The sequence below is a fragment of the Staurois parvus genome, unplaced genomic scaffold (genome assembly GCF_062004578.1).
Source record: "Staurois parvus isolate SC_StPar_1 unplaced genomic scaffold, SC_StPar_1.0 ptg000568l, whole genome shotgun sequence".
Taxonomy (NCBI): Eukaryota; Metazoa; Chordata; class Amphibia; order Anura; family Ranidae; genus Staurois; species Staurois parvus.
In genome coordinates this window covers 831,440-849,007 of record NW_028318364.1, presented here as the reverse complement: position 1 = coordinate 849,007, position 17,568 = coordinate 831,440, and the positions used below count along the sequence as shown (strand labels likewise).

General features: G+C 40.4%; 1 protein-coding gene across 1 annotated transcript in view; it reads right to left on the bottom strand.

Annotated features, from left to right (window-relative positions):
• EIF2AK4 (eukaryotic translation initiation factor 2 alpha kinase 4) overlaps nt 1–17,568 on the bottom strand; it is an 87,429-nt gene that overhangs the window by 38,826 nt on the left and 31,035 nt on the right. The window contains exons 7-12 of the mRNA XM_089691663.1: nt 16,884–16,996; nt 15,012–15,169; nt 12,195–12,730; nt 10,315–10,421; nt 8,280–8,437; nt 659–1,077 (exon numbers count right to left, since the gene is read on the bottom strand). Coding sequence (XP_089547789.1) covers nt 659–1,077; nt 8,280–8,437; nt 10,315–10,421; nt 12,195–12,730; nt 15,012–15,169; nt 16,884–16,996 — 1,491 coding nt within the window. The remainder of the gene's footprint in view (nt 1–658; nt 1,078–8,279; nt 8,438–10,314; nt 10,422–12,194; nt 12,731–15,011; nt 15,170–16,883; nt 16,997–17,568) is intronic.

Genomic DNA, 17,568 nt, shown 5'->3' with positions numbered 1-17,568 from the left:
TTACTTTCTCTCTGCAAATCTGTTTATTGGGTGTGCCTATTTTGGGGATCCCAGTCAATGTAATGAAGGTAATCCACACGATTTGTGTATCCTTCTTATGGGGCATTGTCCTTCACTGGAAATCACCGACAGTTCCGTTGTCCTCGGTTCTGCGGAGGGTCGATATGGTTATGCTCATGGAACATATCCACTATATGTTACTAAATAGGATGCACTTATTCAATAGAAAATGGGATGGTTGGATAACACATCAACATCTATTGTTTGACTGATGGTATACTATGGTTTGAAGTCTTTGTAAACAGCTTGTTTTGTAATGACTACCTCATTCATGTCCTTATGTTTATATCTTACTGAATGTATTTTATAATACTATCTAATACCTATGTGCCTTTTTTTCCCTTTGTGATGTGTTATACTTCAAAAAGTTACACTGTTTTTGTTTTCTAACCCTTAATAAAAAATGTTTATAAACAAAAAATATTCACACTCTATAACAGAGAAAAAAAAATGCCCGCAGTTCTATTTTAATCAAGTTCAGACCAAATTGTAAGCTACACTGTTGGGATGCCATCTATTTCATCAACTTTCCTTTCTGTTCTAATAGTGTTAACAAAAGAAAATACAACAGAATGAACAATCTAAACAGCAGACTTACAAGAAAGATGGTGAAAAGACACCCTCTTCATCATCGTCATCCTCATCACTGGAATCCTGATCAGAGGTGTTACAGTGCGCACTGGAGGACCGCTCACAGGAGGTGCTCCACTCAACAGAGCTGCTCATAATTGGGGCTGGAGCATTGGCCTCCACATCGTCTATCAGTCCCAGTTCATTCTTCACAGCCTGCTCTGTCTTTACCTGCACCTTCCTCTCTCCACACACTGCAGAAGATTTAGGAGTGGCAGATGGGAGTTCATGCTTCTCAATCCAGGCATTGTAGTATCGCACTATATTCTCATGGTTCAGTCTAGACAGTAATGTCACCTCGCCTTTAATTCTCCTGAACGTTTTGCTAGCAGGATTGATCTGAACTCGTTTTACTGCATAGTAGCAGCCATCCAGCTTGTTTTGAACCTGTAAGCAAGCAGGATAAAAGCACATAATGCAGAATATTTGGTTCAAAATGTATTACTTTCATCCTTACTCTAAGGGCTTGTGCACCTGGGCAAAGCAAAGGGCATAAAAAGTCTTAGGCTAAATCGCTGTGAGGCTTTTATGTTTAACTTGTTAATCAAAGACATGCACTGTATATTTAAAATGATAAGTACTCCGCGTACAGCAAGTTCGGAAGGTGCACAACGGGAGGGACATTTCATTACAATTGCTGTTCAACAATATTAGCCAACGAAAAACTAAATATTTTTAGGACATACAATCAAACTTTACAAACCTTGACAGTATATAATGCCATTTCGGTTTTCAATAAAATCATTACTTGTATATGAAAAGGCACACATAAAGGCAACCTTCTGCAATGTGTTCCCTGCTTAAAACCTAAATGAATGGCAACACTGGGACATTCTGCAATAAATAGAAAGCAAGCTTACCTGGAGGCTAGACTGTTCCTTAAATTGACAAAAACTATTTTCACAAATTAGTTTCCTACTCTGTTTTTCTACTTCCTTGTAAAGTTTTTTTTTACTCTGGCTAAATGTGAAACCCTAACCAAGAAAAACTACATGACTTTGAAGGTACCAATTTATATTGCAGTATATAAAGTTTTTTTTTTTATTCATACAATATACCATTAAAAGAACTTGAGATAAAATACATGATACTTGCTGTTCCTTATGAAATTCATATACAGTGGGGCAAAAAAGTATTTAGTCAGCCACCAATTGTGCAAATTCTCCCACTTAAAAAGATGAGAGAGGGCTGTAATTGGCATCATAGGTAGACCTCAACTATGAGAGACAAAATGAAAAAAAAATCCAGACAATCACATTGGCTGATTTGGAAAGAATTTATTTGCAAATTATGGTGGAAAATAAGTATTTGGTCAATATCAAAAGTTCATCTCAATACTTTGTTATATATCCTTTGTTGGCAATGACAGAGGTCAAACGTTTCCTGTAAGTCTTCACAAGGTTGGCACACACTGTTGCTGGTATGTTGGCCCATTCCTCCATGCAGATCTCCTCTAGAGCAGTGATGTTTTGGGGCTGTCGCTGGGCAACACGGACTTTCAACTCCCTCCAAAGGTTTTCTATGGGATTGAGATCTGGAGACTGGCTAGGCCACTCCAGGACCTTGAAATGCTTCTTACGAAGCCACTCCTTCGTTGCCCGGGCGGTATGTTTGGGATCATTGTCATGTTGGAAGACCCAGCCACGTTTCATCTTCAATGCCCTTGCTGATGGAAGGAGGTTTGCACTCAAAATCTCACAATACATGGCCCCATTCATTCTGACCTGTACATGGATCAGTTGTCCTGGTCCCTTTGCAGAGAAACAGCCCCAAAGCGTGATGTTGCCACCCCCATGCTTCACAGTAGGTATGGTGTTCTTTGGATGCAACTCAGCATTCTCTCTCCTCCAAACACGACGAGTTGTGTTTCTACCAAACAGTTCTATTTTGATTTCATCTGACCATATGACATTCTCCCAATCCTCTTCTGGATCATCCAAATGCTCTCTAGCAAACTTCAGACGGGCCCAGACATATACTGGCTTAAGCAGGGGGACACGTCTGGCACTGCAGGATCTGAGTCCCTGGCGGCATAGGGTGTTACTGATGGTAGCCTTTGTTACGTTGGTCCCAGCTCTCTGTAGGTCATTCACTAGGTCCCCCCGTGTGGTCCTGGGATTTTTGCTCACCGTTCATGTGATCATTTGACCCCATGGGGTGAGATCTTGCGTGGAGCCCCAGATCGAGGGAGATTATCAGTGGTCTTGTATGTCTTCCATTTTCTAATTATTGCTCCCACAGTTGATTTGTTCACACCAAGCTGCTTGCTTATTGCAGATTCAGTCTTCCCAGCCTGGTGCAGGTCTACAATTTTGTTTCTGGTGTCCTTCGACAGCTCAATGGTCTTCACCATAGTGGAGTTTGGAGTGTGACTGTTTGAGGTTGTGGACACACTCCCTATGAATATGTGCACATGGCACGAAACGCGTCAGGGTAAGAGCAGCATACCCCAGACATTACGCCACCGCATGTAGCGGCGGCCATCTTTGTACACCTTTATGGTCAGTTCTGTTTATGCAGTCCTTGTCTTTCTTTTGGATCAATAAATTTTTATTTTAAACGGTATCACACCATCCTGGCTTTTTTTCTTGGGACTCTGCTGAGCCCATTACTTGCAGAGTCTCCTAGGGGACAGCTGAGGGGTGTTTTAGTGTGGCAACACACGATCCATAAGAAGAAAATCTGGACAGACTGCTGCACTCAGATGATGACCTTATCCGTTTATGAGACAACTTCGTTTGGATATCGGGATATCATCTATATGCATATTTGTATTATGCATCTGGTGAGTGCATGATTCAATTATTCTGATCACCGGAAGACGCACGTTTTTCAGTCACCGTTTACTACTTCAGGACTTTTATTGCCTTTATGCACAGTTTTTGGCACTTTATTGTCACTTTATATATGTATGTTTAATTACTATATTGTATTTTAGCGCTGCGCCCCCCTCTTTTGCATGTCTTTTATAGAGTCTTTTGGTACCTATTGGCGCATAGCAGCTCTTTTATCTAGCGCTCACTTTTACATTTATCTTTTGATTTAGGTTGTGGACAGGTGTCTTTTATACTGGTAATAAGTTCAAACAGGTGCCATACAGGTAATGAGTGCAGGACAGAGGAGCCTCTTAAAGAAGAAGGTACAGGTCTGTGAGAGCCAGAAATCTTGCTTGTTTGTAGGTGACCAAATACTTATTTTCCACCATCATTTGCAAATAAATTCTTTCCAAATCAGCCAATGTGATTGCCTGGATTTTTTTTCTCATTTTGTCTCTCATAGTTGAGGTCTACCTATGATGCCAATTACAGGCCTCTCTCATCTTTTTAAGTGGGAGAACTTGCACAATTGGTGGCTGACTAAATACTTTTTTTGCCTCACTGTATAACAGTTCACCCCAGACATCCCAATACAGGAATTAGGACTACATATCGTTATTTTACAATCCATAGTGCCATTGTCGGTTCTGGTGATTATTGAGATAACATTAAAATCAATGCAGTTCTCGGGTCAGCGCACGCTTATCTTCTGAACAGCAACAGCCAATAATCACACTTGCACACACAAGCAGGGCGGCATTCCCAATGTAGATGTCCTATATAATACTCCCAAATGCTGAATAAATGATACAGAATCCTTGGATTGGTCATAACTGTCATGATCGCAAGATCGCCGCCACCAACATGCGACAATCTCACAATCGCTGCCACCAATATGTCACGGATTGCACGCTCGCCACCCTCAACATGCGACGATCGCACGACCGCGACGCCCAATATGTCACGATCGCGGCATCAGACCCCCAGACCTTCTCACCAAACTCGTGACCGAAGGACTGGCCGATCTATAAACCGCGATGTGACGTGCGTAACAATGCCACACCCAGCTGCACCATGCACAACGATTTTCCAGCTAATGGACAACAGATTGATGTGCAGTCTGCCTGAGCGATTGTTACTGGGTCGGGTTAATTACGCAACTAACCCTTTCACACTGCCACCACCTCCTTTTTATACAGAGAAAGAGGAAACGCGCGTTATCAGTTAATACGCTATAATGCTTTAAATAAAACGGTCCACAGGCCGGTTATACAGAGATTAAAACAAACAGTACCGTCTCTTCAAAGGCAGGGATTCGTGAATTGCAATTAAAAGCTTTAGAAACAGTTCAACACTTTCAGAAAGGAAGATTTATTACTAAAAGGTCAAACAGGGTGCAATAAAAATACTTACAGAAAAAAGATGTAACTAAGATATATATATATATACAGATATAAAGAACCATAGCACAGCAAAGAGATAATAGGATGGAAGTTAAAGGGTTAAGTTACTTGCCAGTACGCCTTGGTTTGTAAGCAGATCCAAGTTGCAGAGCGAAAGAGTCTCCCCAGGTGGTACTGATGTTAAAAATGGGAGATGTGTTTAACTTTCTCTTTAGGCCTGCTAGCCTATTTTTGAAAGTCCCCCAGCAGGGGGGTGGCTCTCAGTAACTGACCAATACTCTGTTTAGGGAGGGATTGGCAGGCGGAACCCAAAATGAGAACCAGCATCTTTCATAATTCATATTCTGGCCTATAACTTCCCAGCTGCACAAGCGACAATCTCTCTGCGGGTATTTTATTATGCAGATAAGTCTAAGGATCATGTAGATATGAATTATGAAATTGTACGTTACACGGTGTACGTTTTCTATGTTTTGGCTCCCCTGATGATCTGAGGTGGATGAGTGACCCATCAAAATGTTCATCTGCGCATTCGCCATCTGACGAGGTGCCCGGTTTTTATGTAAGTCTTCCATATTTCAAGATATGAAACATAGGGGAAAACTGGATCGTTTAAAAATGTTATCTGGTTTGTGCTTCTTGGGAATGTCTTAAACTCTGGGGAAGGCTCGGTTATCTTTTCCCGAGGTGTGAAATTACACAGGTTCTCCAGGCAGTGCAGCACCAAGTGGCTCCCTGCTGGAATCTGGCCTGTGACACTTAACTCACACACATCTGTCACTGTGCCTCACAGAAAGGGAGGGGGAAGGAGAGAAATGGATACCCTTAGCAAGATGGAGACTGAAACCAAAATGGTTGCACCGCATCCATCTCGGATGCGAGCGTTTGCGACAATAACTACCAAGCAGCCAAATAATTTTGGTGACTTGTTGGTTGTTACAGACCTCTGGAGTCCTTATCATTCATTCAGCATCTGGGAGTGTTATAAGCCAGTTTTGGACTGTGTTGCCCCCCAGTTGGCTGGATGATGTGGCCCCTCTTCTATGGATGAGATACTGAATGGTTGGATACATCTACCATTGGAAGTGCTGCCCTTTTAAAGTCTGTGGAAGTGTGATTCTAGGGTATTATTGTTCAAGAGACAATTTTTTCCCCCCAATTAATTGAGAGGAAGTGGGAGCTAACCCAAGAAGTGCACTGACGTTGCTGGGGTTACTAAAGGTTACCAAATGTGATATAAAGGTAACGTGACCCATTTTTCAGACATATCTCAAGAGATAATAAAAGAGTCAATTCATCAAACTAAGATATCAAAACAGGAAATAAATACTGCAAAAATAAATAAATAAAACAATACCGTATTTTTCGCTCTATAAGACGCACTTTTTTCCTCCACAAAAATGGGGGAAATGTCTCTGTATCTTATGGAACGAATATTGACCAGGCCTTCACCCCACCTGTGTTTGAATACCGGGCCAGCCAGCAGGGAGGGGATGGGGTCAGGTCCGGAAACTCCACTGACCCCGCCCCATGCAGCCTGTATGCTTGAGAGGGAGCTGCTGTAGTAGAAGTTATGATGTGAGTGGGAGCCCCGCCCCCGCCCCAGGTATGTCCTTCCCCCCATAGACTGCCTGTGGACTGTTATACCAAACCCTGAGCTGTTTTTCACAAATTGTACATCTGTGCATTGCTAAAAGAACTCTGTTCATGCCCTGTAATATGTCTGTAGTCTCCGTTCATCTCCTGTAATATGTCTGCAGTCTCTGGTCATCCCCTGTAATATGTCTGCAGTCTCTGGTCATCCCCTGTAATATGTCTGCAGTCTCTGGTCATCTCCAGTAGTGTGTCTACAGTCATCTCCTGTACTATGTCTGCAGTCTCTGGTCATCCCCTGTACTGTGTCCGCAGTCTCTGGTCATCTCCTGTACTATGTCTGTAGTCTTGGTTAAGAATATTTTTTTCTTGTTTTCCTCCTTTAAAAATCTAGGTGCATCTTATGGTCAGGTGCGTCTTATGGGCGAAAAATACAGTAAATCATTAAAGTCACTAAAGAACACACACATTCAATATTTACCATCTGGCAGTAGGTAGTCAGTATTTTAGCAATGTACAAAATAACAATTAAGGGAACTTTGCACTGGCCTACTTTTGAGATAAATACTGCATGAGTTATTTTAACCCAACATTCATGCGGTATTTATCTCTTAGTGAATTTATCCCGTGATATCCCAATGTTCCAGTGAAATTCATAAGTACAAGGAACAGTAAGTAACATTTGTTATCTTGAATACTTTTAATGGTATAAATAAAAATACTTGATTTTATAAAGTGTGTTTTGAATTGGTACCTTAAAAGCCCTTTCATTTTTTCTTGATTAGGATTTCAGATTAAGTAATTGTTTAAAATGTGGTACATATAACAAATATCATATGTAGATCCTTTTGTCCTTTCAGGATTGTTTCCATTGAAGTTAAATGCTGGGGCTCTTTTGTATTTTATATACCCTACTTAATTTTGAAAGAAGCATGTCCTTGTGAATCCTCTGAGGTCTAGCTCAACGCTAGCAACCCCGAGACACTGGGCATACATGTAGAATAGTAAGAGTTTTAGTACCAGTTTCTATTATTTGGACAGAACGATGGTTAAAATTACCTAGATTTACTTGGTTCTCAAGCCCCCTACGATCCAGCTCACTGCCTTCTGGGACAGCCCATGCAAAATATACCCCAGCTTACTACCAAGCTGATAAGCCACATTTTGACTGCACCCAGGTGCTTGATAGCTTTAAAGTGATCTATCTTCGTTAGATCTATACAAATGTATCCACGATGTCTACAGCATGGAATATTTAATGGTTTAACTCAAGAACACTATTACTAAATTTAATGAAATACTGTTCCTCTGGCATCTTACGGATCCACTCTAATTCTGTAAGTGTAGATGTCTTTTTTGCTTTCTTTTGTACTACATGGGGGTTTTTTGGTTTCATCCGGCAGAGGAATCACATCCTCTCCTCCCCCCTTCTCCTTCCTATCTCTCTTCCACTCGTTTATTATATATTTTCCTTTCTTATTTTAATTTTTACTTATCATCTAATTCCAACTTCACTCAAGTGCTGGATGACTTATTCACTGTCTCTTTATACATCACCTCAGGGTATTAACCACTAGATGCAAGATGTTCAATTTAAATGCTACTCAGATTAGATTAGAGTTTATTGTCAATTGCTTGAGATGCTATAATTCAGTGATGGAATGTTTTTTTTTATGGTGTATCAATAACAGCTGTAACTATCTATAATTTGTATTTCCTTTAAATCATATTTTAATAAACAGAAAGTTAAAAAAAAAACAAAACAAAAAAAAAATACCTTGATAACAGCCCCGAAGGCACCTCTCCCCAACATCTGTAATTCTTCAAACTCGTTGAAGTAGCGAGAAAACTGCCTCTGTGATTCTATGTGGAATGAAGCATTTGATAAAGACACACGGGGAATGACGGTTTCTGTGCAGTCCACTCCTGTGTAATCTGGGTGTAAAAAAAATATATATACATGAGAATACTTCATTTCTGCATATTGCTTCTAAAATGTACAATGCATGTATTTGCCAAAAGAAACATCTGCAAAATACCAGATTTTAAGTACAGAATAAGTGATATCCAGTTGTTGTCATTATACGTGTATAGTGAAATAGAGACTCTTGTGCCCACCACCACAAAAAAACACACTGTTCCTTACCGAATAGTTAGACCCCAGATTATAGTTGGTCTAACAGAGCATGATGCTGAACATATCTTGCTTGTAAAATCCTAGATAAAAAAAGGTGTCACAGACTTCTGTATCTCTCCTCCTCTCTTCCTCCCTTATTGTGATCTGCTGTGCACTCAGTCCAAAAGGATAATACTCCAGATAGTGTGACAAGGTACAAATTATTTATTCAATAATATAAGAAAACACTTACAAGCTTCAAAGACAAGTGACTGCACCCACTCTTCAACTAGTAGTAAACTCCAAATTAAAAAATTATAGTACAACAACCACTGCCGAATTGGCGGGGGGGGGGGTTATATTGAACATTTAGTAATCATTTATAAAATCTAGCCATCTAGCCACTATATCATCCATTGGTGGAAATTATAGAAATTCTACCACATTATAGTCTAAGTATTAAAGCAGAGCTCCACCCAAAAGGGGAAGTTCCGCTTTAAGGACTGCTCCCCATTAAGGATCGGCACCTTTGGGGAGCAGGGGGGGAGCGGGTACCCAAATTTGACAGGTACCCGCTCCCACTTCAGGAAAAGGAAGGTGTCCTCTCTCCCTGCCTCCCTGTTGTCTTTTGGGACGTGTTACAGGTCGCAGAAGACTACAGGACCATTCACGAAGCGCAGCGCTACTCGCGCATGCGCAGTGAGTACCCGCTGTGAAGCTGCAAGCTATCACAGCCGGGTGCGCACAGTGAAGATGCCGGCCTCTTGGAATACAGGATGGCCGGTGAAACGAGCTGTGGGGGGGAAACCACGGGACAGGTAAGTGGCTGTTTTTTAAAAGTCAGCAGCTACAGTTTTTGCAGCTGCTGACTTATTTTTTGATAGATCGAGTGGAACTCCGCTATAACTTCCCACACGGTGGAGTTTGGAGTTTAATACTAGCTGAAGTGTTGGTGCGGTCACTATGACCTCACATGTGTCTATTTAAATTCAGCATGTATGTCAGCACAGTTATCTGCTCCCCTTGACAACATCTATTGAGACGAAACGTATGTCGGGGCACCCACGCCTGTCTGGTGCCGGCACCAGCTGCATTTATGACTTACATGCTCATTTGTCTTTGAAGTTTGTAAGTGATACCAAAGTCTGTGACACCTCTTTTCCATCTTAGATGTTACAAGCAAGATATGTTCAGCATCATGTATCATGCTCTGCTAGACCATCTATAATCTAGGGTCCAACTATTTGGTAAGGAGCAGTGTGGTTTTTGTGGTGGTGGACATGAGAGTCTCTATTTCACTACACAGGAGGACACAGCTGTTTTAAATAATATAACACTAATAAGAGAAGTATATATGTTTATACAGTATACCGCCCAAAAAATATCAGCGTACAACACAGCTGTGAGGCGAAGGTGAAGCAGAATAAATTTAGGGAGTATTATTCCCACAAAGCACTTATGACCTGAAAGTTCAGTAAGGCCATACAACTCTGCGCTTTCAACCTCTGGTAACAAAATTTTTAGATTGCTTGGCTATTATACTGACTTGAATACTTTCAGTCACTGACTTGGAACAAAGTATGCAAATCAAAGTCAGAAGCGAGTTTTTGTACGCTTGTTATGGCTGACTGGAACCAAGGGGTCAACATAACAGTCAGCCTAGTTGATCTCATAACTGGGTTGCTTTAGGGCTCACCCTCTGGGCTGTCCTCAGTGAGCGAACATTGTGGAGGAGGATTGATGAAGCTGTGACCCAACAATTGCTGTGCATTCCAGCGCTCCTTGTCTTCCAGGCACACGCAACTAATTAGAAAAATGTATCATTAGTTCCTATGAAGTCATGCATGCAGGTATACATGTATGTTCTCATTAGACAACAAAAGCACTGCATTCCAATAGAAAGGAACAAATGTCAAAAGATATGACACATTTGTTGTAAAAACAAATAAAATAAAAAAAGAATTCAAAAGAGCTGAGAAAACTAAAGTAATAATAACCAGCCTCTGGTTTTCAGAGGAGCATACTACCTTTAAACAACAGCCGTGCTGAGAACTCTTCCAGTTTGAAGTGAAATATTTCTGGGTGTCAGGGGAACGTGACTTACTGATCTCCTTCCCATGTAACAGTGCTCTGATTGGCCACTCAGGTACCCAGTGTTGTCACATAGGCATAGGGAGAGAGCCCCTTACATGTAATAAATGACACAGGACTTCCACAGCACTATGGGGGTTTTTAACCAACACAGATGGGAGGAGGGGAGAAAAGTGAGAGAGGGGAGGGGAAGAAGATGAAAAAGGGTGAAAGTGAGTCTAAACGTATGAAAATGGATAGCATTAAGGAATAGTAAAGCGGAACTAAACCCTCCTATCCTTTTCAGCCAAGGAAGCTGGCATCTTAGGCTCTGTTTGATCTGCAACTACCATGGTGCAGCACATGTAACCAGTTATGACCAGTGGTGTATTTAGGTTTTGTGCTGCCCAAGGCAACACAAAAATCGGGCACCCCCCTAGATAAAGACACTCACCTTCACAGCTCTGGACATCCCCCAGAATGAGAGTTGGGCTCTCCATACACCATCAAGCATCCCACAACCTCTCTTGGATCTTACCTGGTCCCCATGCCACATGTCCCTTCTTCTGGGGGCGCTGCTGCCCCCCTGAAAAATGCCGCCCTAGGCAAATGCCTAATTTCCTTGTGGTAAATACGCCCCTGGTTATGACACCAGCCATATGATGATTTGACAGTTTAGTTAAAGGCAAGAGCAAATGTGACAGCATTCCTGGCATGCCCAGAATGTAACTTGTTTTGAATCTGTTAAATTGATTGGTTTAGTTCCATGTTAAGAAATATGTAATTAAAAAAAAGTTTGAGTAAACATGTACAGAACCGTCTTAAGCATTTGAGGTATAACATGACTATCCTTTCAGCGAGATTCCAAGAGAATGATGAGTAGCCCCAGTCCAGTGCATGAGCACCTTCTCACAAGATTTGGGATACTCAATCATTCCCAGGATCTCAACAGTAGAGCATGATCACTCTCACAAAAGACAGGTAAGGTAAGTCAATATTCTGCTTTTTTAACCTTACAGGTGCACTTTCCCATTACTATATGCAGCAATTTTTACAGGGGAGTGGGTCCTGATCCAATAAGCAGACCATGCATTTTACTGCAAGGTGCACTTTAAAATGTTAACTTTTATTGTTTTAGGCCTGACCATAACAAATAAAGAAAATATATACAATCCAGGTTCACACTAGTGGCGCTGCATAATCATTAGTTTTTCAGTGCATTTTATGTGTTTTCATGCTTCATGTTTTCTTGAAGGAGGAGACTTGTTGTTATACACAAAGCAATGACAAAAATGTTCATGCATTTTTCATGCACTTTTCATATACTCCCACTGAAAATAATGGAGTCATAAATGTACTATGCTGTACCTTTTTAAATATAAAAACATTACACCCATGTTGCACTGATGTAAAAGAGAAATCACACTAGTGCGAACAGGGCCTAGGGTAAACTGGAATAATTTGATCAATAAAAAAAAAAAGAAAAGAAAAAGAAAGGGGACTTACTTTTTGAGAAAATCCTGAAAGTCAGCAGGCAACTCATTGGGTACTTTCACTGGATATTCCCTAACCACCTTTCCCTGACTAAGGGACAGCAGCAAAAGGCCAAGTTTCCATATATCGCCCTTCTTGCCAGTTTTACTTGGCAGGGCGTCCTCGCTGAAACGGACTTTGGTCTGTTCAAAAACATCCTCTTTGCAGATGTCCGCAAGGCGTTTGGAAAGGCTATAGTCTGTTAGTTTGACTTTCCCATCGCTGGTCACCAGCACTCCAGAGGCGCATAATACCTTGTGTACTACGGAATTACTGTGCAAATAATCCAAAGCGGATAGAAGCTGAGATGCATAACGTCGAAGCTGGTCCACGGGAACCTGAACCTCCTGTTCAAGGAAGCTGGAAAGTTTAGTTCCATTTACATGTTCAACCACAATGCCGACAGAAATGGAATCTTCCTTCTCTTTCACTCTCATGGCAAGATAACGCACAATATTGGGATGATTAAGCTTGGTGAGGGAGCTAAACTCAGTCTCAGTACCTTGAATCTGATGAGCAAATTAAACAACAGTATTAAAAAACATGACAGATATCAGGATTAACCTGTGCCGACAGTACATCTAAAATATAAAAGTACCGCATTATTCTAAAAACAACAGAACACAAGGAAATCCAACTGAACATTTCAGCTAAACCTTTATCCCAATACTGGAAGGACTTTTAGTTTTTCAGATATCTGATGGAAAGAAATACTTTAATGACATTCATGTGAGGTTTCCTGCCAACATGGGTTTACAAGACCAAATGAATGTTAATTTGTAAATGATATCAATAAAGCTACACTGTAAAATGTTCTGAATTTTTTTAAACATAGTAGATATTTGTAGGCAACCATGCAATCTTCCTTAAAGCAGAAATGTAACCAGGTATTTTGTAAAAATAGTCCGTAATGGCCAGCTAATGTCCAATAAAAAACTCATTCAGCCTTTTCATGTTGGGTCAGTGCTGCAAAGATTACCTACACACAAGTCTTCTGATGCCAGCACCATACTGGGATGTTTGCTGTACTGCTCTTCCTGTAGTCAAAGGTCAACAAACTAATTAAATCACACATATAGCATGAGCCATTCTAAGGGTTCATGTACACTGCAGCTGATAAACTCACGTTTAGGAGCTTTTCTCCATTTTTTCAGCAGCCCCTGAACTCTCCCTAATGTTTTCCTATGTGTCCATGTACACATCGTCATTTACAGGCAGTTGAGTTTACAGTCGTTTTTTTGAACGCACCAAACTTGCGTTCAGGAGTAGATTTTATCAGCGTTTCAAACACCAGACGCTTGTAATCACGGCTAACTGCGTTTATAAGTGTTTGCGTTTATAAGCATTTTTTAACTGTTCCATATCCAGATGCTGCCCAGAACCTTTTTTTCATCATCAGAAATGCATGCAATGTGCTTTCCATGTATTCAAATGGACCTGGTACACCAGCGCAGTCAGTTCCAGGTTTTGCATGAAGAAAAAATGATAGAATGCGCTGCATTATGCTCATGATGGGATCCATAGTGAATACAACCAGAAAAGACACGTCATCTCAACACATACTACTCTCTCTGCTTCTGCTCTATTTCTCTCAAAATGTCCAAAAGTAATTTTTTTTACTGTTTTTCAGTGCATTCTGGGCATTTTGGAAGTGAGGTTATCTTAAAAAACCTCTTCTAAACGCAAACACGCATAAACGCGGTATGCAAACGTGGCTAAACAGATGTTTTTTGACCTACGTTTTCCAGCAGTCAGTTTCTATCGTTCAGAAGTGTTTTCCAAATGTCCCGTGTACATGAGCCCTAAGATGAACCAATATAACAGGATCTCTGTGAAGGTGTACTGTTGTAGTGCTGAGACTATTGAGAGGAACATGAACAGCGCCGTAGCTGCTATAATCTAAACTGTTTTACTAGTAATCCATTAATGTTCAAATTAAACAAAGCCTAACCATATAAGTAACTAAAATAAATTAAGGGGAATGGTTTACTTGGAGTAAAGTTTAGTTTACATGGTACATTGAGCAAGATTAAAAAACAAAAACTTCCAATACCATCTTTCCAGTATATGCACATTTACCCACGTTTTGTTTCTTTAAAACACTGCAAGTACCAAAAGTTATCTGTTGATCCTGCCAGAAATCCAGTGAGCCCCTGGCTTACCAAAAAGAGCTAGCAAAGCTGCCCTGAAAACTCAAGCAGTACTAAGCTTTTCCAAGGTTACCTCTGAGCTACAGAACACCTGCCCTTGTAATGGCGATAAGGTGAGAGGGAGGTGTTCTGTAGTCCAAACACGGAGCAAGCATCTTAAGGTGGTAGAGCTCACTCACTGTACTGTAAATGTGCTACTGGCATGATCATCAGGTGAAAATAAAGGGAAAAAAGCCTTGAGAAGAAAACAAATGCAGCCATTGCTTTTAAAAAAGACCCTGACCCTTTCAAAAAATGCAGCAGCTCAAAAAAGCATAGATGTGAACATGTTCCATAGGAAATCATGTTAAATGGACTGTAATGCGTTTCTACAAAAAGCACTAAAAAATGCACTGGTGTGAAAGGAACTCTTCCCAATAGAAAGCAGCAGATTGTTTCTCAAGGCAGAAGATTTTCAACATAGTTTGGGGCAAAGGCAGCATTCCATCGTGCATATTATATTTTTCAAATCTAATGGAAATTGATATTTTACAACAAGTTTGTTAGTTTTAGCCTGTAAGTGGTATGTTAACTAGTTTCTGACAGTCTATTAGTCAATACCCATTACAAAGCCACAAATACAACACAAATTACATTGTACCTGTTTCTTGCATTTATCGATCTTCTCTCTTTCCTGGCTTGTGAGAAACATGCCCACCATCTTTTGCCACTGAAGTACCCATTCATAGATTATGACAAAATGGCCAGAGGCAATTTCCAACCCATTATAGACTGATTTCCCGAGCTGTTCATCTTTTCCTGCATACAATGGTAAACATAAAATACTGATATGCCTAAAATCTAGTGCTCCGTCATTAGAGCTCTACAGATCACAGAAAAAATCATATTCACATATTTTTCCACAATGGCGTTAATACTTTCTGAATAGGTGACTTAGAACAAAAATGCAACTCTGACTTCCCTGATTTCTGTTCTGACTTCCATTTGACTTCAGTTCCGTACACATTTGCCCCAGGCCCAGAGCAGACAAAGGGAATTCAGTCAGGTTTCTTTCTTTTTTTTTATTATATCTTTTATTAGGTTTTTTTTCATAAAATACAAAGATACATACAAGTTGGGAAAAAAAAAAGAGAGAAAAAACAAAAAAAAAACAGAAAAAAAACCCCACATATAATAACTAACTTCTCCAATTCTTCCCAAATAACTTATTTCATATTTACCCTCCCCCCATCCTCCCCCCTACAAACCCTAAAGCTCTAAACCCGCACCACTTTCCTGGCTTCTAACCTTCATCGTTATCAGTCTAAATCTGTATTCCCTTCCCCCTATCCCTCTTTTCTATGGGTTCTCCTACAGGCACCCTTCAATACTCATTTACTCAGATTCCAAGCAGATCCACATATCTTTTAGTTGTCTTAAAGGCCAGCCACTGACTCCATGTTTTCCTGAATTTTTCTGTTTTATCCTCTTCAATATGACACAGCTCCTCCATTCTATAAATATTATCCACTCTATTAACCCAATCCTTCATACTTGGAGGATCAGGGACAAGCAAAAATTTAGGGATCAGGCCTTTAGCCACACTAACTAGATGGTAAGGTAACATATTCTTATGTAACCTGGTTAAGGATTCAAATTTATAAAATAAACAACTCCACGGATCCCCCTGTATAGAAGTCCCACACATCTCCTGAACATGTTGTAATATATCCTTCCAATATTCTTGTATCTTCGGACATTCCCACCAAATATATGCCATCGTGCGTCTTCTCCCACAACCTCTCCAGCAAAAAAGTGAAATCTCTGCTTGTTGTTTATGTGCTATATTCTGTGTAATATACCATCTGGCCATACATTTATAATTCATTTCCTCTGTGTTTATATTTGTTACTTCATGTGCTAATTTAAATAAACTATTCCGGTGTTGTTCATTCAACTTTGATCCCAACTCCCCCTCCCATTTCAGTCAGGTTTCTGATCTCCATATCTGCTTGACTAAATACCTTTTTTTTTTTCTTTTTTCTTTTTTTTTTACAGTTTAGAGTTGTTTGTACAATTTGCTGCAAGTAAGCGAGGTATGTACTGTCAGCTTCTGCAGCCAGCCGGACTGGATAGTGCACCTGTCCCTGCAATCGGCACCCAAGCGCCTGAGCCTCATGAACCAAGTCTAAACGCCCAATGGGCATGCTTATTACAACAGACTGCTTAGGTGGTGATGATAAAATATGTCCCTCCTGTTTAGCAGCAAGTCTGACAAAGAGCAGGGCAAGACAAATATCAGTTTCTTTACTACACCTATAGGTCTGGCTGTAGAAAAGAGTATTTTTTCCAGTCCAAATACTCAAGAATAAGAACTCTTTCACCAATAAGGCTGTTAGGACAGTTGTAATATTAGTGACATCTAGACAGTATAAAAGTATATCAGTTATATCACCCCTCTGCATTTTATGGAAAAGCAAGTTATGGAACGTACAGGAAAGATTTTACTAAGTTATAATTATCAGATACTCACCCAGACATTTCCCTCTGTGCACAACTAGTTGACCAGGACCACCAATGTCAAATGTCAGCACCTCATAGGAAGCTGTACTGTCATCACTACACACAGAGTACTGTCGATCTCGCCTTAAAACAAACAAAAGACAGAAGTAATTAACAAGATATAAAGTGAGGAGGATTCTACTGTCCCAAGAACCCATGCACACATGGGGTTGATCTACTAAAACTGGAGAGTGCAGCTCTGCATAGAAACCAATCAGCTTCCACGTTTTTGTCAAAGCTTAACTGAACAAGCTGAAGTTAGAAGCTGATTGGCTACCATACACAGATGCACCAGATTTTGCACTCTCCAATTTTAGGAAATCAACCCCATGGTCTTTAAATTACAGGCCATGGCTTGAAAAGACACAAGTCAAACAGGCACACTAGGAGGCATTAGCCATGTGTTACGTGAGGCAAGGAAGCATAGTTCTCCATGCATGTACAGTGCTGTATTCTGTTTACAGAGATACACTGACCTGTTCTTTATTTTCTTATTATGTAGTACAGATATTTATGTAGTACCATCAATGTACACAGAGCTTTATATAGGAGGAGAATCAATTCAAACCGGGACTTTTGAGCTTATATAATAAAAGAACAAATTTCAAGGAGTTGAAACTGAATTTATTTTTCAACAAACTCCCCTGCTACATTTA